General features: G+C 38.5%; 2 protein-coding genes across 7 annotated transcripts in view; both read right to left on the bottom strand.

The window, feature by feature from the left end:
* Nucleotides 1-2,121: 2,121 nt before the first annotated feature.
* On the bottom strand, nt 2,122-3,332 carry LOC145488984 (melatonin-related receptor-like). The gene has a single exon (XM_081467863.1). The coding sequence runs from the start codon at nt 3,330-3,332 to the stop codon at nt 2,400-2,402; it is 933 nt and encodes a 310-aa protein (XP_081323989.1). The 3' UTR covers nt 2,122-2,399.
* Nucleotides 3,333-5,303: 1,971 nt separating this feature from the next.
* LOC145488976 (atrial natriuretic peptide receptor 1-like) overlaps nt 5,304-27,077 on the bottom strand; it is a 62,631-nt gene continuing 40,857 nt past the window's right edge. For 4 of the 6 annotated variants that reach the window (XM_081467844.1, XM_081467843.1, XM_081467845.1 and 1 more), the window contains 20 exons: nt 26,512-26,644; nt 24,342-24,422; nt 23,763-23,963; nt 22,682-22,760; nt 21,924-22,032; nt 20,512-20,556; nt 19,607-19,690; nt 19,343-19,420; nt 18,789-18,893; nt 18,227-18,298; nt 17,638-17,803; nt 16,234-16,383; nt 15,376-15,559; nt 14,873-15,013; nt 14,286-14,409; nt 14,128-14,196; nt 12,645-12,843; nt 12,050-12,148; nt 11,349-11,440; nt 5,304-11,000 (listed from right to left, as the gene is read on the bottom strand). In XM_081467844.1, the coding sequence (XP_081323970.1) occupies nt 10,680-11,000; nt 11,349-11,440; nt 12,050-12,148; nt 12,645-12,843; nt 14,128-14,196; nt 14,286-14,409; nt 14,873-15,013; nt 15,376-15,559; nt 16,234-16,383; nt 17,638-17,803; nt 18,227-18,298; nt 18,789-18,893; nt 19,343-19,420; nt 19,607-19,690; nt 20,512-20,556; nt 21,924-22,032; nt 22,682-22,760; nt 23,763-23,963; nt 24,342-24,422; nt 26,512-26,644 (2,532 nt within the window). In that variant the 3' untranslated portion in view covers nt 5,304-10,679. The remainder of the gene's footprint in view (nt 11,001-11,348; nt 11,441-12,049; nt 12,149-12,644; nt 12,844-14,127; nt 14,197-14,285; nt 14,410-14,872; nt 15,014-15,375; nt 15,560-16,233; nt 16,384-17,637; nt 17,804-18,226; nt 18,299-18,788; nt 18,894-19,342; nt 19,421-19,606; nt 19,691-20,511; nt 20,557-21,923; nt 22,033-22,681; nt 22,761-23,762; nt 23,964-24,341; nt 24,423-26,511; nt 26,645-27,077) is intronic. The other 2 variants (XM_081467847.1, XM_081467848.1) reach the window with 2 other exon arrangements.

Here is a 27,077-nt window from a genome sequence, read left to right on the forward strand (position 1 = left end):
GCGTACATATGTATGGCCGGTTTGGAATAAAATAGTTCTTTATCGAAATTTAGGTTAAATATCATATGACCTCAGCAGAGGGCTGGCTAGAAATTCCTGGGAATGCTCTACTCAATATGACTGTCAGTTGTTCAATTATACATAAACGCCATCTTTTCATTGTGATATCTGAGCGTCGTCAGCAGCCAGAAACAGCCTCACACAACTCACCCGGCTTATTTCATTTAAATAAAACCAAATTGATTGTAAGGCTGACACAAACATGACTCCTATAGCCATTACGTTATTTTTTACTTCGTTATACTTCTGGCTTTGACGAAGATCTCCATTTGGGATCGTTATTATGGAGGTATATCTATGACAAAATTCAATACTCAGTAATTGGTATCAAATCATCCAAATTGGACATGCATCAATCCAAAGCTGAATGGCAACAAGCCGATTCTACAAATAGTCATTACGCAAACAGGCATCACGCTAAACGGCATCAAGCAGAAAGACATCACGCTAAAAGGCATCACGCTGAAAAACATCACGCTAAAAGACATCACGCCTTAAAGGCATCACGCTAAGAGGCATCACGCGAAAAGGAATCACGCACACAGACATCACGCTAAAAGGCATCACGTGAAAAGCTTTGGATTGATGCATGTGCAATTTGGATGATATGATATCAATTACTGAGTATTCAATTTTGTCGTAGATATACCTCCATAGGTTATGTTTAAACTTAAGGTGTCGTCGTGTCATATTTCTAGTAACGTGCGTGTATTAAACAAGGGTTCCGGCAACAGTCACGTCAGGCAGTTAAATTCTTCGTTGGGTGGTTTTAGGTATAAATTTATCTATTCATTTTCATTTTCAATCACTCAGTTTAATCAGTGAGCGCCACGAAGAATGCCGGGCCCGGGGATGCCGGGGAACAAGCAGCAGGTCCAGTAACGAGAGAAAATAAGTAGTTGATGGCAGGGCCAGACCCAACTGTTTCCGCGGTTTACGTCTAAGAGTTGCTAAGCAACCTATTACGCCATGATCTCGTGACTGTGCGAGACCTTCGATTCGTAGACGTACTAGCATGGGTGGCAAGCATTAAACGAGGGAGGGGAAGGCGGAACGCGGCAGCGCAGGCTACAGACGTACTCGAGGGACGTCTGCGAAACAACTCAGGCTTGCGCAGTAAAAAGTGGGAAACTTTAGCAGTGTTTCAATGACGACTTGACCGCAGTTGTCTTCATCAATACAGTCATGGTAGACTCTGGTTTCCCATTTCAACATTCCAGACAAAGCTGTAATCCTTTTAAATAAAAAATGCGAAAGCCTGTCGGCCTATTATAAAAAAAGAAAATCATTAAAATACAATGTGAATCTTACTGAATCTTACCATGAAAAACGTTGAACAATAGTTAATAATGGTAATAACACTGAGTGGAGTCCAATTCGGTCTATAATCATACGAGTGATGAACAAAATCGGACGACCGCGAAGCGGGAGTCCGATTTAATAATCTTGAGTATGATTACAGACTGAATTGGACGACCCGATGTCTTGTTACCAATTAATCATAACCATTACAATTCCCCACTATTTAAAAAATAACTTTTAATAGTCATTTTTAAATATCATAATTAAGAATATGGGAATAGCTTGGAAAATGGCTGTTAAGTTTCTTTCAAAACAGTCACTGGAAACTAAACCTTCACAATTTTACAAAGTCAGTCTCTTGAATTGGTTAGTATGGCGACTGTAATCAATGTTGTTATTGATTTAGTGGAGAGGACTTAAAATGATTGGCTCATGTAACTATCCGATTAGAGGAGTCCAATTACAGCCAACTGTCCGATTACACTGTACGATTACAACTTTGCAGATTAATTAGATTAAACTACACCAGTTTAATTTATGCACCAATCACATTTGAGGAAATTGTAATTGTTATGATTACTGCTGTTCTCAGGGTATTGCTATTACCTAAGGGCCCTGTCAAGTCGTTTGCTTGTCAAACCGCTGAGAGTTATTTCTTGATTAATCTTATACTTTTTCCGTAACACTCAGGCAATCCGTTGTCAGCCACCTGACATTTGTAATTCGTTTGTAATTCAATCATCTCAAATGCTGCTTCCATTCTTGAAATGTATTAAACAACTAAGTTCATAATAAGCAAAAAGTGATCAAAAATATATAAGAATAATTAATAGTTAATAATTAACAATTAATAATTCTACATTACAATAACTAAGCAAAAAGCATAACATTAGGAAGCATGTTAATCAACATAAGCGATCTCCGGTCCCTCATGGCCGCTGGATGGATCCACAGTGACTGCTATTTACAGACCGACCCAATGAAGGTGAATCAACGAGCTGATGAAAGTAAATTCATTATTTCAGCAACTGGACTAATCATGCGGTTTCCTTTCGAGAGCCCAGCATCTTGAGAACTTCCTTCCTCATGGCTCTGTTCATGACACCATAAATTATTGGGTTAATCCATGAGCTGGCAAAAGCGAACATCGGATAAATAGTCAACGCAAAAGGAGGAAGCGGTAGATGAAGACCCTTATTCAAAACGCCAATGATATTCGTGGGAAGCCAGCAAATAGAAAATCCGACGACTGCTGCGAAAAGAACACGGGAAGTTCGGATTTCTTCGGCACGATTCGACGCATTACTCGGATTGCTTTGTAACGAAGGTACAACAGCATTGTTATGCCTTCTGACAGCTATAAACACATTGTTGTAACAATAACTGATAAAAGACATCGGTAAGGTCACATAAAAACCCAGAAATGAGAAACATATAATGTTCTCGTTCCGGTTGGTAGTCGAATTAGACGAGCAATATAAACTGTTTGGGTGCCAAACGTAGATAACTGGGAGAGTAAATGTCGCTAGGAGACCAGAGGCCAGTGTGAAAATAACGACGAAGACGATGGATATAACAGCTTTCTTTTTGGTGAAGAGAAAGTGATAACGTTGAGGTCTCACAACGCAAAAATATCGATTAATTGTTGTTAATACCAGAATGTAGATTGACACACCACCCCAGACATACGTGATGTAGCCGTGAAATTGGGCAAAATTGTGATTAAAAGGCCACTCTCGCAAAACCGAAGCGATAACAGAGAAGGGGAAAACGACAGTTGCTATGAAGATGTCTCCTATTGCTAAAGCCAACACGTAGAGGTTGGTGACAGTCCGTAGCCTTCTGTTACGGTACAGAGCCAAACAGACGAATGAGTTTCCAATTGTGGTCATGCATATGTACAGCACCAGTAGGCAAGTGGTAACAGCCACTGTAGCTTGGCTTCGAGTATCAAGTTTTGTTTGAATCATTCTCTTAACAGGTCCTGAACCTAGCTAAGGCTAGCTGTATCAGTCTGAAAATGAATGGTATATCTCGATAAAAATGAAACACTCCTATCGGACAAACTCGTAAATGCGATCTGTGCTGGAGGTGCGGAAAGGTAGGCCCCCTACAATGTACGTTGAGCACCTTAAATAATTATTATACATCCGACTGAAAATTAATCTTAATATGGCTTATTGACATAAGGCCTCTGAGAACCAACACTGCAATTATTATATCTTACAATAAAATTTTTAACTGTTGTTTCAATTTCACACTGAGAGAAAATTAGTGTTCACGTATTTCAATAAAATCCCACTGGGTTTGACATAAGTAATTCACTGCCTCCATACTGTGAAGCTGAAGAGGAGCAAAAATAGCAAAAAAGCATATCTGGATACGAACTTTGATCTTTGTCTTATAAGTTCCTTCATCGGTGTGACCTTTGCCACATCAATGACGTAAGTGTTTCCAATCGATAAGTATTTGCTGTCATGTTTGCACGTTTCCTTGCAGAGGGAAATTGCAGAGCTGCCTGTGTCTAACTTGTACATTTGACCTAAAGTTGCAGTTAAAACTAGGAATTCATAATCACAAGAAATTCAGTTTTAAAATAATCTCGAAAGTGAGATGCAAGTCAGTGAAAAATTGATATCCATTTTTCATTGCTTCATTGGAATTGGTGAGGTACTTTCATCAGGAATAAATTCAAAGGACTGAATAAAAGGTTTTCACATTTAAATCTCTATAATAACGTATACGATTAAATCTAAACAAATTTGCGGAGGGACTTGTATATTTTCACGATTTACAGATTCAAAGTTTTAGGAAAACAGCTTGGGAAAAATGACAATTTCCTTTTTTTTACGCACTGACTGACAGTCACCATGTTATTCGCCAGTTTAAAGATGTTAGCAAGTGTAATACAGATACCAACCAAGTGACGACAAAAATCACGACGATAATCCAGCTGATTACGAATGCAAGTGCGTGAAATAAAATTGCATAATATTGTTAAGAAAAGAAAGACAATTACGATTTTCCCGAAAACAATATCCGATAGGCCAACTGCGAGTTACCTTGTGCCTGTTTCACAAGGAGTCTTAGCCTCATGCAAAACCTTACATATGAAAATGAGTTTGATTTGCATGAAAATGAACCTGCAGGCGGAACACACTTTCATATGAATGGTTTCCGAGGAACACTCGTTTTGACACAGTGGCAAAAGGCAACTCGGAAATGGCATATTCAAGTGAAAGAGTTCACTGCAAACATTTAACTGTAGGAGGCGCGAATAAAGATAACTGAGGTGGACTTTTTCCTAAATGAGATTTGAGAATTGCAGGTTTTGTGTTGAGTCGCCGGAAGCGTATCTACACGCGTTTGTCGTCTGTATTATTAAAGGCTGTCACTTTACAGCTCTCTATCGAATGAGTGATCTTTCTAACGCCATATTGGATTTGTGAGCAGGTGAAAGACTATATTTCGTCACTTAACAAATTTCACTCTAAGCCACAATTGAACGAATAATCACTGGAGCGGCTTCACTTGGAGCAATTTAGAAAGAGCAGTTGTTAATGAATAAATTTACATAGGAGAATAAATTTACATAGGGCTACTTCAGATGCGCTGGACGGGAACTCTAGATCGAGCAGTCCAGACTCCAAGGGGACGCCCTTATAAAAAGGACGGGGATGCCTTAAGAGGTATCAAGATCCTGTTTTGTTGTTGTGGCGTGAGATTTTTTTCACCTCTAAGAGGTACCAATTCTAAAACAACAAATTATCTCTTGTCATTTTTTTTTTTCGGCTCAATACCCTAAAACGTGGCGCAAAAGCTCCCGCTGTGGACCTTTTGAGACTGAACGTCCTAAGAGGTACCAAAATCGCTTTTTTAACTCCTTAAAGGTACGATGAGTACTCTCGTCAATTTGATATGGGGGTCCCCCCCCCCCCCGGGGTCCAGCCTTGGCCGAGGGTCGTTGTGTCAATGTGTTTTCGAGACGCTTGACGAGACGCTTGACTTTCACTGGTGAGGAAATGCGCAAAACAAGAAAGCAACGGCAAAGAGATCGTCGCCAAACAAAAGGCTTAACGAGCAGTACAATGTATCCGAACGTGTATTATGCTCCTTTGTTCATTTCGCAGCCGTCCTTTGCAACTCAGCAACGTGAAATGACCAATTTCCAAGAGTTGTGGAGACCGTGAACCACGACAGCTAATTTTCGTACTTCTATTTGGAACAGTACGCATTCTTAGCATATTCAGCAAGGGCAAGTTTATACACCGACAAACACATTGAATAGATCTAGAAAACTGCAAAATGCTGGGGTAAAATAAAAACAAATTTTCTACTAGGCGTCGTCCCCGCTGTCCCTGTCAATATATACATAAGCCAGTGTCTCTCTACACCCAGATGTATACGTGGGGAGTGGAAAGTTTGGTGTGCGTCCCATCTCAACGGAGAGGTGGTGACGGAGAGAGGCTACATGAACGGGGCAAGTCCTGGCGGTGGGGGAGATAAGACACTGTGTACGAAGTTCGCAGCCCTAAACTTATAGACAGAACAAATTGGCAATGTTATCTGCTTGTTCAAGATTATTTATTGACTTTCTTATATTAATGATATCGAAAATTCCTCTTTTGACAGAACAATGATATAAAGTAACTTACATTCATCGTAAAAGTGTGCTAGTTGTTCCTAACATATTATGTTACACATGCAATATGTACACTATATTCATAATGATATTAGTGGAAATTTTGAAGATATAAATTACATTTTGACCTTAATACGATATAAACACCCACTCGTATTAACAATGACCAAATTTTAGTGCTGACTATGCCAGCTCCTTGTTATAGCGATAGTAATAGATAATAATACTTTTCTCTTTCGTATTCAGGTCTTGTGCTTTCAAAGCGATTCATCTGCATTCTGCATATGCATATAATTCATGACAATAATTTCAGCTCCAAGAGTCACTAAACATCTCTTTTTGTTTCTTGTCAGTAAAATGCCTAATCAATAATAATAATAATAATAATAATAATAATAATAATAATAATCAAGCAGACAGACCATAGAGATAAAGGAAACAGACATCAAGAGGAAAATTATCTGACATTTAAAGAAATTCTTCTAGCTGGTTATACAATATATGCACGCAGACCACTAGGGAGAATCTATATTTTCGTATATCTTTCATGAATTAATCTTCTTCGAGATCTGTGCACGAGGTACGGACCTACTTTTTTTCCCGCCCATTGACTAGACTATGCATTCGTCGCGGTGTATTCGAGTCGCACAATTTAAAAAAAAAGCTGCCCGCAGTCTCCTATTTACGGCCAAGAGGACGTTCACAAGGTGTTTTATTCATCTCTCAGTTTCGAGATAGGAAAACATTTTAAGTCAAGAGCGCGAGATTCTCTCTTTTCGACTGCTATGCAATACATTTTAACGTTAGGTCTGATAATTTTGCTGTTAATCAAACCAGTATTTCTCAGGAATGATTTTCTCTATTCTTATCACCTGGGTGCTTGATAATGTATCGTTACTGTTAGGAGAAAACAGACGCTTATCACTCTTGGAAATAAAAAGAAAATTAAACTTGACTTTCTGCTCAAGCGATGAGCGTGTTAATGCTCCCCGTCTCCTAAACAATTAGATTATGAGCTCGAGATTTCTATCACGCATAGAAATCGAGAGTGGATAATCTAATTGTTTTAGTAGAAATCTACTAGTCGTTCAAAACTTTATCTAAATCCGACTCTTCACAAACACTTCGAAAACGCCAAGAAGCGGCCTTCATTTTGTTAACAAGGGCACAGTGCTAAGCTGATCACTATCTATCACAGATTATGCTTATCGGTTTAAATTGATCTCGTGACGCGATAGTGTTCAACCGCGGAGAGACACTATCAGCCCATAGTGCCCGTCCGAGGAAAACACCCGGATGGATAGTACTCGTCCGTGAAAATATTTCTGTAAACAAGCGGGCTTATAGAAAATAAACAATTAAATTTGTATTAAGAGGGTTTTTGTTTGTTTTCTTTTTCAAATTTTACATTTGGCTTTCACGGCTTTCATCTAAAAAAGTTGAAAATAATTCAATATGATTTTTGAACTGGCGCAAGGAAGAAAATTTAGTGGTGAACAATGAAGACAATAGAGTGTTTATACTCGGAACTATCGGTCTGATAGTTGCCCCTTGGAAATTTGATGTTCTTAAAACTAGCATATTGCTTCTCGGGCAAATATTTGTTTTAAGAGCATCAAATTTCCGCGGGGCAACTATCAGCCGATAGTTCCTCGACAGAAACGCTCTATTGTTTAAATAGATAGTGAGTAGCGTAGCCAATCAGAGATCGGCATTCGTGATAGAACGCTAGTGATGACTTCCAAATAAAAATTCGCCGCCAAAATCAAATTTAGGGAGAAAGGCCGAGACGTTTTTAAAGAGTCAGTCATCTCTTGATGCGGATATGGATTAAAAATTGTTGACATCTATCCTCAAAGCAAAATAAAAAGCTCAAAATACCCGACTAATTTGTCTGATATCAGTTAAAATTGCGACCGTTAATCGGTTTGCCTATCACTTTTTTAAGACAATAAGCATACACATACACATACACAAAATAATTATAAGAATCACAACCAATAATAATTTAGACTGAATTCATGTAAAAAACTCTTGAACGACATACTTCACCAATAAAAGTTTGAATAACCTTTGTTCTCAGGGAGGGTATGCAAGGAAATGAAGACAGGACGAGACGAGAATTGAATAACTCCGCAGTTTAACAATGCGAAAATAAAAAAATAAAATAAAATAAAAAACTCGTTAAATACAAAATGAAGACAACAGTGGAATTAAACCTGTAACAAGCTTTACCTCTTATTAACCAAGCAGGAGGTCGGTATGGGAGAATCTTGACCGAGGTCGTGCAGACCGAACGCAGTGAGGTCTGTACACACGACCCAGGTCAAGATTCTCCCATACAGACCGACTAAGCTTGGTTAATAAGATGTTTATTACATGGCGCAAACAAAAGCAATTTAATTCGTTTAATGTGACTGGTTTGTACTAACCTGACTAACTGACACTTTGCTTGCGAACGGCGATGAGCTGAATTTAATTTAGCCAAAGTTTGCTCGTCCTCTTTAATCTTTTTTCTCATCATGCTTTTTGGCACTTCCATAAATAAATTTTATTAGATGAAAATAGTCGATGACTTTGCATTTTAGTTTGCAACTTTTTCACTGCAAAACATTACCGGTCTAGACGCCGGTCTAGAAGGGAAAATCTAGACCGCTTTCAATATCGATTTCAGCCAATCAAATACGTCAATTTGGTAGTTCCCAGTCCTTGTGAGGCAGAGCCATATAATAAAACCCCATATCAAAGAGTCACTGGCCTCAGTAATTTCCAAATTTTCTTCCAATATTTTGTATTTTCTGTAAAACTAACCCTTATTAAGCGGTCATAGCGTTGCGGTAGTGTGAACGTCCGCTCAGTGCCATACTGTACCTGGCAAGGTAGTCTTGAGGTGAATCCGATCGTTCTGGCCCTCGCACTCGGTTAGTAAGAGATTGTTATTACTTTAAAGGTGATATTTCTTACTGGGGCACGACCTAATTTCGAAATAAATAAACAAAAAAACAAACAAACATCGAACTGAATAACTGAGGCCAGTGTCTGCCTGATATGGGCTCCTCTTAACGCAGGTTTAGTACCGATATAGCTAATTTCGTACGAAAAGAGTATATTCTGTACACCTCCCATCGCTTCTTTCCTTCCATACCCTCGTCCACCGTCCGTGAGCTTACAAGCCCTTTCATGTTTTAGAGTAGGGCGACAGCCTGTTGATCAATTTTAAACTTATGGAACAAACTTTCTGTTTCAAACAGACATAAGATGAGAAAAGTCTAAAAGGGAAGCGAGTGCCCTTCACATACAATAAACACATTGCAGCAGCGACCCCACATAAATAATATGCATATCCTGTATCAATACCGCTGTGCTGCTACTGGAATAAAACTATATTATGTTACATAACCTTTCTTTCTCCTATTATCCTATTATACATTATGGTACGCGTATTATACAGAATAAGTGACTGGAACTGAACTTTACCGAACAAGTGTCCGAACAAGCGCTGTTTCTCTATCAGGACTAAAGGTTAGTTCTAGCCACTAATTCTTTACGACAATATTAATTTTTACTGAGCTAGAACCCTCCAGGAAATTGCAGTGTTCTGATCCCCCCTTTACACTACATAATCACATGTGTGGTGTGAAAAGGAGTGTATTTCCTACCCCCTGCAGAGTTCCCTATTTCCCTTACCGCCCCCCCCCCCCCCCCAAAAAAAAAAAATTAAAATTAAAATGGTGTCCTGCTCCACAGATTATCTTAAAATAAGGCTTCTGGTTTTCCGGTCTCCAAAATACGTTCCTTACCTGAAAATTATCAAGTTCATTTCCCTGTACTTTGTCTGTGCTACCTTATATCTACGATGGAAATTCTCCCTCTTTTCACAGTAAATAAAACATATTTTCGCAGACTGACAAACTCTTCAATAGGGGGAATAGTTAAAATTTTAAGAGTCTTGAAGGAATCAAATGAGAATTTGAATTTGCACTGCGAAAAGCAAGAATTAAATTCAACTACTATTCTCCTAAGTACTTTCAGGTAATGGTGGTGAACGATCATGGCTTAATAACTCTTGTTGGCAGGGTCCAACATTTTAGACTCTTCGGACGCATAGGGATATGTTTAGGATCATTTCAAGTGACAGAACAATGGCCTCTAAATTGACGACAACGGGCCTTAGTGTATGCTCCAACAGGTAGATTACTGCCTCAACTGGTAGACTGGGTTACCGTGGCGATCAATCGCCGCCCCTTATTTCTTTCCCTGTTTCTCTTAGACCAGTGACGGTTAGTGCCTGTTTTGCAAATCAGTGTCAGTTATACTGCATGTTATCTTTAAGTTGCGGCTGGGACATTAAAACTGAAGCCAGAGTTGCGAGCTGATCTCTCCTAGGTACGGTTCCTGCGGGGGATCATCAATTGCTTGGAACAACGTTTGGTTATCGAGATTGATCCGTAACTAGCTTCTTCGGTTGTCATGCCACTTTCACTTGAAAGTCACTTGTTACAGTTTGACGTAAAGTAACTGACAGTGATTTAGTTCCTAATTTCTGGTCACCTTTGTGAGGCAAACCGAGGTGGGTAGTTTATGAGAATTTTGACCTGATCAGGAATAGTAAGAAATTTCTACAAAGATGCAAGGAGAGTTTTGAAGCTGACCTTGGGTGTTATGAGATAACCATTCATACAATAGTCTGCTGGTCTTTAACACTGGTCCTGATAAAGCTGTCTCTAGGAGAATTCCTAGGGGGATCCTCGATTTTCTGCCATCTTTTAAGAACCGGAGATCCCTGAGAGCCGCGGAACTGACTCCGGCGTAGAGACGGGGAGCGTCTTAATCCCAAGGATGAGGAAGATCCCGCCAGGGTACTCTTAAATCCAGGAAGAGAAAGGAGGGGTGAATCCGAAGGGATACCATTTGGTACTCGAGGCGGGCGGCGAGGTTTGTGGACTGGTTTCTGAACTGCATCTAACAACCAATATGTTGTAACGTTCCCTTTTCCCTGATAAAATTTTGGACAGTTAAACAATTAAATTATGAGTTCAAGATTTCTATCTCGTGTTATAAGCGCAGTCTAAGTGTTAATTGTAAATTTGGTGGAATTATACGCGCGGTGTATGGTTGGTTGCTTGGTTGGCATGGCGCTGGCATGATGTTTTGTTACTAACATTTTTCTTAGAATGTTAAGAAAGAAAAAAGATGACTGCTGATGGAATTGACATAGCCTGAGTGAGATTTTTGTTTCTTGTTTCAGATCATACAAAACTTTGTATTGATATTAGTCAATGGTGTGTTTGCACTAGGTTATCAGATGAAAAAATGTGTTGTAGTGGTTTATTGAAAGACTCACCTTCAAGTATACCTCGCCTCTGTTTTCAACATTAAAGCCTCCCAAAGCTTCCAGTATTCTTTTTGTCACTTCACTGATGTGTATTCTTAGAGCTAACAACAGTTTCAAGATTACTTAATTATTAATAAGAAATGAAATTAATGAAAAGCCACTATTCAGGTCACATGAATATGCTATAAGCCACAACACAGAATATGTACTCTGCGATTTTAATAACGATTAAGCATTCTTTAATTTGGATACAGACTGAGACATCATTTTCAGTACATTTTCATTTCAAGCTGATCAACAACAAAAATTACATACAATCATTTCACCGACGGATCTGAAACGATATTCGGGTCCGATTTGTAACAAAAAGTTCAAGGTGTTTGGAAATTTGTTGAAAGACCTTCCCGTGTGTTGAAGTAACATATCAAACACGAAAGACCGTGTTGAACACATTTCCAAACAACGAGATGAGACCTGGAAATTTGGATGTTTGGAAATTTGAACACTGTCTGGAGTGTTTGATATATCTTGGCAATCGAAACTAAAACTATGGAGAAAATGGGTAAGTAAAATCTTAAAAATCTATGCTTATTAAGATCAAACATTCAAACACTGTCAAGTTCACGATTTCTGAGAAGGCTCCGCTCTGGCACAACAAAAACGATAAAATTTCTTAAAAACCATCGAAATGAATGTCTGTGATTCATTACCTTCTCCATTTGATTCCATTCTAGAGGCAGTGTTGACTGTGTCACCAAATAAACAGTAACGAGGCATGGTTATCCCAACAACGCCAGCTACCACAGGACCTGAAGAAAAAAGAAATCAGTGTTCATAAAAAAATTAGTTACAAGAACCGTCTGTCTGTCTGTCTGTCTGTCTGTCTGAAAGTGTCTCTTTGTCTGTCTGTCTGTCTGTCTTTCCGCACATGTCTGACCCACAAATTGCCAGATTGACTGACTGGTTAAGTGTATGACTATAACTGATTTTTAATCTTAGTTCTAGTGCTAAACCTTAGTTGTAGTCGTTTTTAGCTTTTATAACTATTCTGTATTTTAGATATTTAATGTATATTTTAGACTTTTATATTTTAGAGGGCCCCTGAAAACCCCCTCTAGGTGATTGGAGGCCTCCTTTTAAAATATTAATTTATTATTATCTATTATTATATTATTTTAACTGGTTGACTGGTTGACTGGTTGATGATGCATCGATCAACTGAATCTCTGTTTGCATTGTGTTAGAGATTAGAAATGATCAGTCTCCTATAACTTGTCGATTGTCAAGGAGGCTGCTTACACTTACCACTGTGAATTCCAACGCGAAGCTTAAGTTTGTGTTCACTTTTGTGGCGAACCACAAAGTCTTTCTTCACAGCTTCGACCAGATGCAGCGCCATGCGCGCTATCTCTCCCGCGTGCTGATGTCCATTCCTGATAGGTAATCCTGATACTACCATGTATGCGTCACCAATTGTCTCCACCTGCCGGGCAGAAGGAGCGCACTAGAGTACAACACAAACAACGGCACAAAATTGGAGGTTGAACAAGCTTCGATGTTTAACGTTTATAGCGAAAATTTATGGTTATTCGTTTTAATATTTAAATTTGTTGAAAATAAAATGCAGCGGAATTTATTTCTTCTTTTTAATGAAATAAAAGACACTCGGGAACAAATATAAGAAATTTTAAGGCAAAAGGTACGTGTTTAAGCGACGCCATGATATTTCTACACAAAAAATCATCCGTTTGAACATAGTGATTACATAACTATTATCCATTAAATAAATATGTTATCAGTAAGAATGTTTGGTTTAAAACCTAATTTGAACATTATGCACTAGATGTTGAAATAGATGTTGTGTCAAAAGAAATCAGCATTTTATGAAATTGCCATAAACTAACTTTACAATGAATGAGTGTTAAGGTAGTTATTTTTTGCGCAGTTTGAGAAAACAACCTTACTATTACGTTTGTCAAAATAAGAAATCCTTAACACCTTTTACACTTTTTAATACCCTAACACTTTTACGTCACGTTAAAACATTAAATTAAGACAAAGTTTAAACCAAAAACACCAGTAATTCTTATTTACAAATAGTTGCCAAAGTGCAAGCGTTAGTTCAGTTAGCTTTTTATTGCATTATATTTTAACCATCGTTCTTTTATCTTGTTTAGGCTTATTAGGTATGGTGATCGTTAGGTATGTTAGGGTTATTCAGAAGAGGTACAACAAATTAATAATAATTGTAAAAAAATAACCAGCTATACGTTATCTTCTTAAACTGTGTAAGTGGAAAAGCAGCCCGGTGTTTCCGTTTTTATTTGAACGGTTTTTTCTCTCTTTCATTCTTTCTTTTTTTTTCCTCTTTCTATTTAAATTGAGTGCAGATTGGTCGATTGAAATTATCAAGCATTATATATTAAGCTTTATTTCTAAAAACCTAATGTCCAACCTCCTTAAAATAAAGCGATAAACAAGTAATGGGGAAGAGAATCTTTTGTCTGCAGTCTTGTCTTTCGCAGAGTAACGAAATGCAGTAATCCAAATGACCAGCAAGAACGCATCCCAAGGAAGGGAGCAAGTTTTTTTTTTACCAGTTGTTTTTTGGCAAAGCTTCACGTTGCCAATTTTACAACTTTTTTTTTTCAGTCGCATCCGATGAAATGAATCATAGGTGTCTTCTTCAGTGAAGAAAACGCGCTGTTGAAAGCTTGGAGAGTAATCAATTGACTGCACTCACTCCAGGGAATTCGGTTACAGTGTAATGATGAATATGATATCTCACCTTGTAAACATCATATTCACTTATGATGTCATCAAATAAAGTGTACAAATCATTTAACAGAGTGACAACCTGTGGGAAAAAAGGTGAAAATAATGAGTGCACGTCGCCTCTTTGGATTCAACACCTATTGAAAAATATCGAAAGTAAATTTCACTTACCTGAAGTGGAGTACTTTCTGCGGAAAGTTCGGTGAATCCAACAATGTCGCTGAAATAAATGGAAACTTCGTGGAAACTTTCGGCCTCTACTGCCTTGCCTCTCTTAAGCTGCTCTGCAACGGGTCTGACAAACAAAAGGGGGACAGTCAAAACGGTAACGATTTTCTTTCCTCCGCCTCTTCTCGGTCTATATCTTCCCATTTCTCATTCCTCGTTTGCATCAAAAAAAGCCAAAGTAGAGGGGAGAGTTAATGATACGTGGCACGATGGATCAGGCTGGACGTTACTGGTGGCTATGAAAAAATTTGGGGGTTTCTCTTCAGCCATAAATGCTGAAGAAATTAAAATTCCTCTTCGCCACCACTTCATAACACCATCCTCACGAGAAACAAAGAACTCAAAGGGAATCCGATATTTAAAACCTTCTGGCCGAATTATTTGATGAAAGAAATATTCATGAATATGTACCCCTTTAAGGGAAGGGCGTCATCAAATCTGAACAGCTTCAACAGGTACCTTGACCACCTGCGCGTTAGTTAACGTCGCATCGTTGATCATGAATAGTCAGATACCTATAATGGACTCACCTTGGTAACATTCTTTCTAACAGTGCGTCAGTCTTCTTCTTCTCCTCGATCAGTTGACCGGTTCTTTCAATGACCAGCTCTTCCAGGTTATCGGCATACTTTTCCATCATGTAAACCACATTGTCGAAAATGTTTGTTTTCCTTCGCAAAAATAGGAACGGAAAGAAAAAATAAATCAATGTCTCCCATCTTATGAGAAACAATTTTCCGTTTTCTGTTCCTCCATCACTCCACTCTTAGGGTCAACAGTTAAGTCCCAGTACCGAAATATTAAGATATTTTTATCAATTCCCTTACATTGTGCTCTATCCGTTACGAGAGTTAAGTGTTTCAGCGTGTATGATTTTCTTTATTCTATCTAATCTCCGTTGGAAATAAACCACAAAAGTAAATATTAGGCAACAAGACTCGATTTGAAACAGAGGCTCGATTGAGTGGTTGGTAAGCAACACAACCTGTCTCTTTGACGAGAATCTGGTATCGGTTTGTAAAGTTTAACTCACATTCCATTGTTGGTTAAAATTTTGTTCACAATCTTCTTTATCTCGTGGAAGTCTGGGCGTAAGTCCGGACTCTCTTCCCAACATTGTTTCATCAGTTCCCGGATTTCTTCAACTCCAGTAATCAGCTCTGACACGGTCGGACGAAATGGTGGGAATTCACCGTTCTGTACTCTGCTCACAATTTCTGAGGAGTTCAAAGCAAACTTAGATATTAAACTTTGTAAAATTGGGTGTCGGCCGTTATTGGCTAATTAACAATTAGACCCGTACCCCGCAAGGGCTACGGATTAATAGCCCATGACGCGAAGCCGAATGGGCTATTGCCCCGTGGTCCTTGAGGGCGAAGGGTCTTATTGTTTTAGTATCACCCAACTAGTAGGACAGAAAACGCAATAATACAGTTAGCAAATGCAAGTTGAAGAAATCCTCTAGTAGCGTAGCCAATTAAAACGCAGGATTTGCATTAGTCCACTAGTTAGGTGATACTAAAGTAGATTAGATGACATGTACCATCAAAAAGCGCTTGGGTTTGGCTCGTAACATTTGAGAAATAAAAGAAGAAGAAGAAGAAGAACAAGACACCGAAATGTCGTGTTATAGCGTTTAGAAATAAAGATTGTCGATAAAATTAGAACAAAATGAACTAAAATAATACCAATAACAAAGCATGTAAAAAAGCGACGAAAAGAACAACAACTACCACAAGAACAGCAAAAAAACAAAACAACATCAACATCAACAGCAGCAAAAACAATATAAAAAACAACAGCAACAACAACAACGTAAAAGACGACAGCAACAACAACAAGCGCACAAAGAACCTGGACAAAAATGCATTAGAACGAACAGATTCCTAACCCTTTGGATCCATGTAGCTTGAGCTGTAGGGTCCTTCCCGCGTGTGAAACTCTTGCAAGATGATTGCAAAGCTGTAAACGTCACCTTTCTGGGTACCTCTAGCAGGACGATTTGGGAGACGTAGAATCTCGGGTGCAACCCATAGAAGGTCTAAAACAGACAAGAAATTCGATATATTATGACAATAATAGAAAACCATAAAGTGCAGTTGAACCCGTTCATAGTCTCCACCTGTAAGCAAACACTTATGCATCAGTCAATTCCAGCAGTGCCCATCCCCCCCCCCCCGGGCTAACCCTCGGGCATTAGTATTTTTTCTAAAAAAATGGGCAAATTCCCCGGGGTAGGGACACATAAGCTGTCTAAATGCCCCGGCGTGGGGACGAAGAAAGAGGGCAAATGCCCTGCCCCCGGGATCGTCGCCTTCCAACACCTCCGCAGTTTTTTAATTAATCAGTGAATAAAACGGTCAACTGTTCAGTATTTTAATGCAACGGTAAGACTTCAAGGACAACAGTACGTGTTAGTTGATTCTGATTATATTTATTTCTTTATATTTGTTTTAACAGTTTGCTAGAAGATAGCTGGGATTGCGGTGGACGTGCCCCCAGCCGCGAGCGATGATAGGCGCCTGTATTAATTCGCAGGCTACTTTTTCGGTGAAGAATCAAGACATTTTAAATGATGATGCATTGCATTTTAAGTTCGCAAGATCTGTCTTGAAGATCGCATCATTTGAATTCGCAAACCTTAAGCATTTAACTCCACTTTCATGAATTTAAAAAATGCTAGGCTAGTTTTGAATGCGAAATAGTTGTGTTCACGTCAGTGATTGTTTTGTGATAAACAAAATATAGTTCACCTTGTCGCTTATATTTATATGCTTACAAGTAATGAAGAAATGTCTAAAATTGAGAAAACCTAGCTTTAAAAACATCTGCAAGTTTCTCTAGTCCCTGACGGACAAGTCATTGTTCGACAAGCGCCTCGTCTTTCCCGATGAACTCTTCCATGGTACTTTCTAAAACGTGTGTCGAATGCCCGGGGGTCGCCCCGGGGTACACAAATGCCCAGCCCCCGGGCCGCGATAAAATTGCTTATGCTCCACCCCCGGGAGTGACAACGTGAGCAAATGCCCCGCGGTTGCCCGGGGGGGGGGGGAATGGGCACTGCCGGAATTGACTGATGCATTAGTCATGCTTTCAGTCGCATAGAAACACTATATTTTTAACTCCCGATACCAGACCTCTCCTACGCGGACACTTTACAAGAACCAAGGGATTCCCCCTTACGATAGGTTCGAATGAAGCAAAAAACGGAAAAATAAATAAACAAACGAACAAGTAAATGAACAAATAAATAAATAAATAAATAAATAAATAAGTAAAACAATTTAGGAATTACCTCTGTAATACGCATATTCTGACGGATATGTCTTTCTTTGCTTTTCTTTAAAGGTAGGGAGCCCGTAATCTGCAATTTTAAGTACCCAGCGGCTGTCCACAAGGCAGTTAGGAGACTTCAGATCCCCGTGCGACTTGATGTCTGTGCTCTGGATATAACACATACCCTGTCCAAAAAAAAAGAGACAAATGTAAATAACATGTAATGCTTCATTAGTCTCTAATGTACTAACCGTACGCCCGCGCCTTTGTTTCATTATTTCTGAAACAGAATAATGATTCCTCATGTTAAAACCGAAGAAGCCATAGCCGTGACAGTGCTCCGAAATGTTTTCTGAATTAACACAGAATTTATCGGTTATATTCCTCCTTCATCTACCAAGCTTTTCATCAAAGAGATTTCTTAAAACACTTGAGACAGTGCTCGTCAAAAATACTCCGCTGCGCAAAGTAGTTTCCATGTTAACAAATGTGATAAGACACTGTCTCTCGTGTTTGGTATATTTTTCATATACCTTGCACGGAATAATTTAAGTTTATAATAGATTGCTCGTGATAATAGTGGTGAAATTGGTCCTTGAATAACTAACCTTCACTATATCCGACACCAGGGAAGCAATGAACATGTGATCCAATTTAACATCCTCGTTTTCCAAAATATCCTGCAGCACAGAAAGAGCATTTGTTAGCCGCGGAACCAAAGAATATCCGTGCAATAAAACATCAGTTTGCTCCCAATCTATGGACCGGAGCTAAACGGTCATCGAGAGACAGAGCATCGTACAAGTAAGACAATAGCCTACGGAGAAGTCATGTCCTTTCCTTGCACGAGCAGCTCAGCAGTCGGACGTGTCTGGTGAGGAGCAAAATTTTGTTCCCTTCCGCTCTCCAAGCCTTCATGCGTTTTCTGTGTTCTTGGGAAGGAAACGGCAGCTTCGGTTGGAAAGGTCGGAGGTCTTTGGATAAAATTCCGTTGACACCCTGTATGTTTTATTTTAGCCTTCTCCTTTACAGTTGGAAACAAAACTACGATTATCATTATCCATGTCAAACTTTATCACCAGTCCATACCAGACTTCATTCATTTGCATCACTTGACAAAATGACTAATGTTGTAGAAAATGTTGACAAGCACTCTTGATCATGACTTACTTGAAGACTTCCTTTGGAGCAGTACTGTGAAATAATGCAGATGTTTGGCGAGTCCACACAGGCACCAATAAACGGGTTCAGGTTATCATGCCTCAGGTCTCGCATCTAAAAAAAGGAAGAAAAATGGATTTGCGTCTAAGCGAACGCAACTCTCGTTGCACGCACTCAATTCTTCTCGCACGAATGAGACACTTTAAGTTTCCACTTAAAAATATTCCATTCTGATTACGAAGTTTTACATATATCCATGTAGTGTTTCTTATTGGTTGATACTAGCGCGCAAATATCAAAAGCCAGCAATAGCTTTCATCCTTGGCATTCTCAATTCTTGAGACACAACGAGAAAAAGCAGTATGGTGTTTAATTTTGCCAACAGGTAAGTGAAAATTAAGAAACAGTCACGTTTTCTTTAGGATTCAGGTCAGTACTTCCGAAAGCAACAACTACTGACTGACTAGTCGTGCTTTGAACAGGGTAAATATCAATATTCTGTCAGAGTTATCGCATCCCTATGGCTCAACCGAATGCGGTCATATGCCATTTGTGAAAGGTACCTGTTTGAGTTCCATTAACACGGTTCGAGTTAGATCTATACTTTTCTTAGCAAGCCGTTTTACCGCTACCAGGTTTCCCTAAGGACAAATAAAAAGAACGAAAAGGCAAATTAGATCTTTTTTAATTAAATATCCCATTTGCAACAGTAGTTTGAAGCGTTGGCATAAATTAATCAATCAATTAATGTCTTTAATTGATCAGCTAATTAAAGTAAAGTCATATAATTGCTCAAATAAAAAATATACGGTTTCAATGAGAGATACCTTGTAGACTGCAACGGCTGTGTATTTCATAACCTCATCCTCGTCTTCAAGAAGAGGCTCGAACATATCAGGATCGTTCTCTTTCTGTTTCAGGGAGAATAAATTTACCGTGAGATTTATATCATTAATATTAGTTAAATTATTAATTGATTAATTGATTGATTGACGGACTGATTGATAAATAATCTTATAACAAAGCCAGCAAATTCGTGCGATCCCAACCAATAGCGGCCCAGCGTGCATAACTCAATAGGTGCCGTTGGTCCATAAAAATCAATGACGTGCGCACATTGCCACACTAGCCAGATTTTGCTTTCCCTCGCTATTAGCAAGAAAACTCGAAAATGGTTGACGAATTTTCTAGCCCTGCAAATCTGTGTCAAAGACAGTGAAAACGGACTAATGAGACTTTGTTTCTCTGTACTACGTGTAAAATTGAAAGTGTAAAAGAGAACAAAGAAGAAATGCCCGCAAGGGTCCTCGCAAGGCCCAAATCTAAGATACATCTATCAGCACGATCCAGCATGTGACTGCCAGATGTCAGCGTATGCGGCCGACCACCAGCTTTACTATGAAAAGACCTTGAACAAGCGGTGATGGTAATCAAAAATGCCAGTACACATGCTTGTGGCTGGTATAATATAATAACTTTTTGCAGGACAATCTGAGTAAATACCAAGCCATGGTCATTTCAAACGATGCTTCTCGGCAGCATGCTTAAATTCACTCTTTTGCAGTACAACCCCTGGAAGAGCTCAATTTGTAAGAACCTTGTTCTTAATCTTTAAGTCAACGAATATCTACAGCTTGCAAGAAAGCTGATATAAGGGCGGGTGTCCCGATGAGAAAGCGAAACCTGATCTCAATCAAGGCGAAACTGAGTATACACAAAACAGCCACATTACCATATCTAACGTACTGTAGCCTTGTAGGGCACTTCTGCAATGGCTCTGATAAGAGAAAACTTGAGCGGGTTAATGAACGTGGTTTACCAGCTGTATTTTGTGATAGCAGAACTTCATGTAGTGAGTTACTTTCTCCGTTGACGTATGACACGTATGCAAGTCTCTTTTTAGTGAGTCACCGTTCAGTTACAACTTGAGGAACTCAAAATTTTTAGGTGTAGGTTTAATACCATCAGACATGGTAAACATTCACTTAGATATTTTGGCCACTATTATGGTCAAAATTATCGAACATGGGCTAGGCTGTAACTTCGTTCAGCTATTAGCATTTAGGAGGAACATAAGGAAGAAGGATCTGGCTAATTTAACAGCTGAGATTTGTTGTTATTTTCTTGTAACTTATTGTTAAACGTTGTATACATGAGCCTCTGGCTCGGCTCATCTCACGCTTTGACACTAATAAATCGATTGATTGATTGATTGATTGACTGACTGACTGACTGACTACTGACTGACTGATTGATTGATTGATTGATTGATTGACTGATTGATTGATTGACTGATTGATTGACTGGCTGACTGACTGATTGATCGATTGATTGATTGATTGATTGATTGATTGATTGATTGACTGATTGACTGATTGACTGATTGACTGATTAATTGCTTAATTTCATTATCGAAAAGAAGAGTTTGTTTCTTGGTTTTTCCAATGTCAATTGTTATGTGTCAGTTGTGTGTATCACTGCGATGATCAATCATGTCTTCATAACGTTAGTTGTTATGTTAAAGGAGAATCTATTCATGCCTTTAGCTTTGCGTCCATTCGAGAAAACAGAGTTGCTCTCGGCTTCGCTTTGAGCAACTCTTACGCTTCTGTCGTGCTCCCCAAACTCCCGCGAGCATCCATGGCCCGACAGACGTACGCCAAGCATGAACCAGTTTTGTCTTTTAGAGAAAGGAGGCTCAGTTATTTGAATAGCAGATGTTATGTTTATTAGATGTAAACAAGTTACTCTCTTGTTTCAAACAAAAACATACAAACTGAACTCTATCGCGTGATAGTTGACTCGGGCTACGCCCTCGTCTACTCACACGCATAGAAATCGAGAACGAATAAGCTAATTGTCTTAGTTTTACATCTACTAGTCGTTCAAAACTTTATCTAAATCCGCTTCAGAGAAACCTCGAAAACGCAAAGCGGCCATCAATTTGCTAACATGCGCGAAATGCTACGCTATTCACTATCTACAACAGAATAGATAGTGAGTGGCGTAGCCAATCAGAGAACGGCATTCGTGATAGAACGCTAGTAGATTTCTACTATTGCACGATAGACTAAATTCTCATATAGATCTTTTTTCATAAAATCGTAATTTAAATAAATCAATCAAAATAAAAAATCATCTTACCGCACAGCTTCCCAAAGAGGTGAGGGAGTTCCTTTTCTTCTCAAAACAAATATCATTGTAGTCAATCTTCCAAAGTAGACTCTTTAGTTCCCGTTCCAACCTGTATTGTCTGCATAGCAACAAAAAAATCGAGTTGTATTAATAATAAATACGAAACAAATACGGAATAAATACGAAATAATTGTCAATATATGAAAAGGAGGTAACAATTTGGGTAACTGTCCCAAGGTTAAAAACATTTTTAAAGAAAAATGTTTGATAACAAGTTATCTTATTATATTGATTCTATGAAAACACTGCTGTCCATTTTAACTCGTGAACTGTATATTGACTCATAATAAAGAAAACCAACCAATAACCTTATTTATATTAACGACAACATTTTGCAGAGCACTGCATAACGACAGTTACTCCAGTAGTAAAATATGTTTCGTTCCGTCAATAATTTGTCGCCAGAATAGTGATTAAAAATCTTGTGGAATGTCGTCTGATTTATTAACTAAATGTCCAATGGCCTCATCGGGTAAGTATCGGGCAAAACTTCGCGCTTTTTCCAAGGAACTGTATATTTGGGGCGCCCAAATTTAAAATAATCAATGACTAATATTTCGGTACGGCAAATACTCTAACCATATGGCAAGGGATGGTAACAGACACCAAAACGGAGGATTTCATACGTCCTAGAAGGTCCCTACATCTAAACCTTTATGAAGAATCGGTCGGGGGGGAGGGGCAAGGAGGAAGGGAAGGACTCTTACCTGTAGATATTTAGAAGCAATAGCAAGGATAAGAGAGCGAGTGCTCCCGACACTCCTGCGATGATTTTGGTCTTTACATCTGAAGGGAAAACACGTGCAAAGGGCTCAAAAGCTGTCAGAGGAGTGGGCACACTTTGAAAGCTACTAAATGTAACGCAGCCTGCTTTAGGCTGTTAAAAGGGGAATGCACTTTGAGCTCAAAATATTAGTTATCTAAGTATTCGATTGTAATCAAGACTTTAGTAGACCCTCGTCGTGCCCTGTTAGGAATCTTCGAATCGGTTGGTTTTACTACAGTTCCCCCTGTTAAACGGCCACCCTCGGGGAAATAGATGGTGGCCGCTAAAAGGGGGCTGACCGCTTAATACATGTAACAACAATAGAAAAGCCCTCATAGGGACTTTGATTCCCGGCCGCCTAATAGGCGTGGCCGTTTAATAGGGGTTCGACTGTATCTTTGACTGTTCCCTAATAGATTACAAACGCGGGCACCCTGTTCTTGAGAGACAATGTTGCCTAATTGTTGAACATTTCCTTCTAACCTGAGGATTGTCTTTTTCTCATCTGCATTGTAGTGATTGGCGATAACACTAATTTGATAACGCTCAAGAAATTCGGCGTCCCTGTTTGTTGCTAGCTTTTGTCTACACATGCCCAATTCTACATGATTATCTGGAAGATGTTACTCGTCCTGGCCTGCTACCAGTCACGTGTTTGTACGTAGTTTTTCTTTGTGCTTACAGTTGCAACTGGTTCAAGACCTTATTGAGGGTCACTGTGGGTGTTGTAAATTAAAATTTTACAATAACTGGAGACTGACTAGAAAACTTTCCGGTTACTTCAGTCTCCAGACTCAAATTGCTGTCCTTCCTCGTGTACTTATATAATTTTTTGTAAAACTGTAAATGTACGAGTGAATGAAGTTGTTGTTGTTGTTGTTGTTGTATTTCTTGTTGCTGTTCCTGCTGTTGCTGTCGTTGTTGTTCTAATTAACGTTGGGAAGTTGCTGTTCATTTATATAAGCCATTACAACATCTTTAAATCCTTCACAAACAACGAAAACTGAACAAGAAAATTTCACCTTCTCCCTTGGGTTCGATACAAAGTTCTCCATGGAAACCACATTCAGGGGAGTCCCGTGGAGGACCGGTTCGTCCGCCAGGCCATTGTATCGTCACATTAGGCCATCGGATGAAAACCTGCTCTCCTTCGCTAGTTTCATTGTCAAACGTGATTTGGAAATCTCCAACAGGAACCATCTCGTGGTCATCCAATTTGTCCGCTGCAAAACAGGGAAAACGTTGTAAGCAGAGTCAAACCTCTTCTTACCTCTCCTTACGGACACCTCACCGTGCATGCGCAATGTTGATAGTTTAGATCATCTGGCATGAAATCTTTAAAGTTTCTTCAACAAATGAAACCATTCGATGACGACATCTTTATCGTCATCTGAGTCACTATAAGGTCAATATCTGTTTGTCCGTTTTGGCGTGGTAACGTTTAGAGACAACAACAACAACCATTTATTTGTACTCACAATTTATAAAATAATTACAATAAACATTAAATTAGTATAGAGGCCGAATGAGATTTAATTCTTATTCAAATATTTCAATGGAAGCCCAATCCCCGTGAACATAAAAACAATTATTTAGCTTACGTATTGCCTGCATGTCCAACAGAGTCAAGTTAAACTCTGCATCTCCATTCGCGTCAAAATGAATCTTGTAACCGAGAATACCTAAAAACAAAACATAAACAGTTTCAGTAAATTATCTAAAATTGTCCATGATTTCCCTTTGGCTATGACTTTTTTACTCACGAAACTGTCTTCCCAACAAACTTTCACTTAATATTGATAAGTCAAACTTTGTCATTTTCCACCCTCCACAAAGAAAATTACCCTTTCATGTCACACTCTCTTTAAATGGCATAAACTTAAACCAAGAGTACTCAATAAAATATCTAGGTCACGGTATTATAATAGATTCTAATTTATCGTGGAAAAGTCAAGTAAGCTATATTGCTATAAAGATTAAGCGAAATATTGGAATTCTTTCTAAACTTCGCTATTATGTCAATTCAGATATACTGGTTAAACTATATTATGCATTAATATATCCCTTCTTAACCTTTCTTGGGGTAACACTTATTCTTCAATTACCCAGCCTTTGTTTATTTTACAAAAGAGGGCAATGAGAGTGATGACTTTCTCTAAATTTCATGAGCATTCTAGTCCAATTTTCAAACACTTAAATATTGTTAAACTGCCTGACCTTGTCTTTCTTAATATTGCAGTCTTTATGTGTAAATTTCACAATAGACGTCTACCATCTGTGTTTGATACTTTCCTCACTCAAGTCAATAAAAGACATAACTATAATACAAGAAGTGCTTCGAATATGTTCTATACTTTACCTAAAGTAAGAACAAATTATGGAATATTCAACATAAGATTTAAGGGCCCCAAAGTATGGAACTCAATTAGTGAAAATTTGAAAACCTTGTCTATTTTAAACTTCAAGAAATCAGCAAAAAGCGATCTAGTCAAAGATTATTAGTTACTTAGGTTCTTATTAGCAGTTGTGCTGTTTTCCAATTTGTTTTCCAATTTACCTGTAAATTAGTATTTTGTTCATTTCTGTCACCTTTCCAAGTCTTTCTTTTATAGTTTAATATATAGCTGTTATTAGTTGCCATAGCTATTGTGTGCTCTTCTTATATTAATGTTTTGTATTCATCTGTAACTTAAACTATTTTAGACTTCCTTCATAGCATAGAAATAGCGTTTTTCCTCATCTTTTTTTTTCTTCTTGTGTGTTCATTTGTGCTCAAGTTTTCTTGCTGACCTGTATTTTATTTCTATTTAATGCTGATGTTAACTGACTGCCTGGCTCCGTTAACCCCTATGGTTATTCCAAGCAGCTAGTACTCAAATTATTACTTTTAATATTTTCATTGAAATTGTAATTTTTTCTTTAGCAAGAATGAGTACAAATAAAGATGGATTATTATTTATTCTTATTCCCTTTGTATTTTTTGATGAAAGTAATTGCTTAATTACACAGGCATCTGAACTAGTATTGAGTGATCATGAGTAATTTTTGGCATCTAACTATCTCTTCCGTTTTTTTCAGCCTAAGAACGGTATTTATAACGTGTTTGGGTTGTACGGCGTCTGCGGTTTTATTTTTTTGCTCGTCTGACACTGTAGAGTGGTTTCCACTTGAGTGTCTTAAGTAACTGGCTTTTGATTTGGTTTGTCGTTGCCCAAGCGATTGTCTGTAAAAAACTCTGTCTACTCTGTCATTTAATCAGAAGTAAAACCAAAACCAACCTACACAGTACTACATGTATATGACTGGTTCACCAGTTAGTTTGCCCCCTTTGTTATAGGGTAGAGTGATGACGATGTGGTTTTGGTTTTATGACACTAAATTGAAAAGCGTCCTATAAGTGTGGTCGGATACGTGTTCGGTTGTCACTTAAGAAATTTGCAACCATCAGCTCTCAAGGCGGTCGCAGTCCCTTACGACAGGTGGTCGTTGAAATAGAGTTTCTATACTATAGCGATCCAACTGGGAACATTTTGGTAGTTTTTATAACTGTAGCTAGAAGAGTTCACTTACAATAAGTGGTCGCACAGGAAGGTTCGACTGTATCACTTGCCGCCGACGCAGTATAACAGTTGTTTTAGAAAGTTATTCTACTAACTCATACAGTCAGCCAGTCGGTCGGTGGCTGCCTGTTTTGTTAAGTGTTAATTTACAAAATTTCCCCTTGCGCAAATAGATCCTGCCTGAAAAGTCAGAAAAATTATAATTACTTACTGTCATATTGAATATCTTGTAGATTCTCTGCAATGATTTTCCCTGTGACAGACTGATTCTTTGCCATTGTTTTGTTGAGAGCAACCGCAAACTGGTATACAGCATCGTAAAGATAAGCTCCATAAATTGGTGGCTAAAGAAAAAGATAAACGAAAAAACATCACAATTTATTGAACATATGAAATAAATTTCAGTTAATCAACAGCTCTTGTTTCTATTTTGAGCCATGTGCGTTGCTAATCATTCATTCATCGACCTTGGATGACCTCACGTGAGAATCCTGAAAACCACCCAATCAGAGCGAACTTTAGCATCCTGATACATGCCTGCTAAATTTGGCCACTGTCTTTTGCTCTCACACGAGATAGACTACAGTGCGATATTTTGTCCAGAATATTTTCTAATCCCTTCCCACCCAACCAAAGCACTTGCCCGCTCATAGGTCTTCGTAATAATATAGTTTGCCTAAGGGCTTTCCCAATCATTTAGAATATTTTGTAATACAACAAATTGTAGGGCGATATCAGTCTTACAACTACGTTGTAATGTACACTATTAATAACAAC

Source organism: Orbicella franksi, chromosome 6, assembly GCF_964199315.1.
Source record: "Orbicella franksi chromosome 6, jaOrbFran1.1, whole genome shotgun sequence".
Lineage (NCBI taxonomy): Eukaryota > Metazoa > Cnidaria > Anthozoa > Scleractinia > Merulinidae > Orbicella > Orbicella franksi.

Coding starts and splice junctions, on each gene's coding strand:
- LOC145488984 (XM_081467863.1), bottom strand. CDS start 3,332: ATGATTCAAACAAAACTTGATACTCGAAGCCAAGCTACAGTGGCTGTT.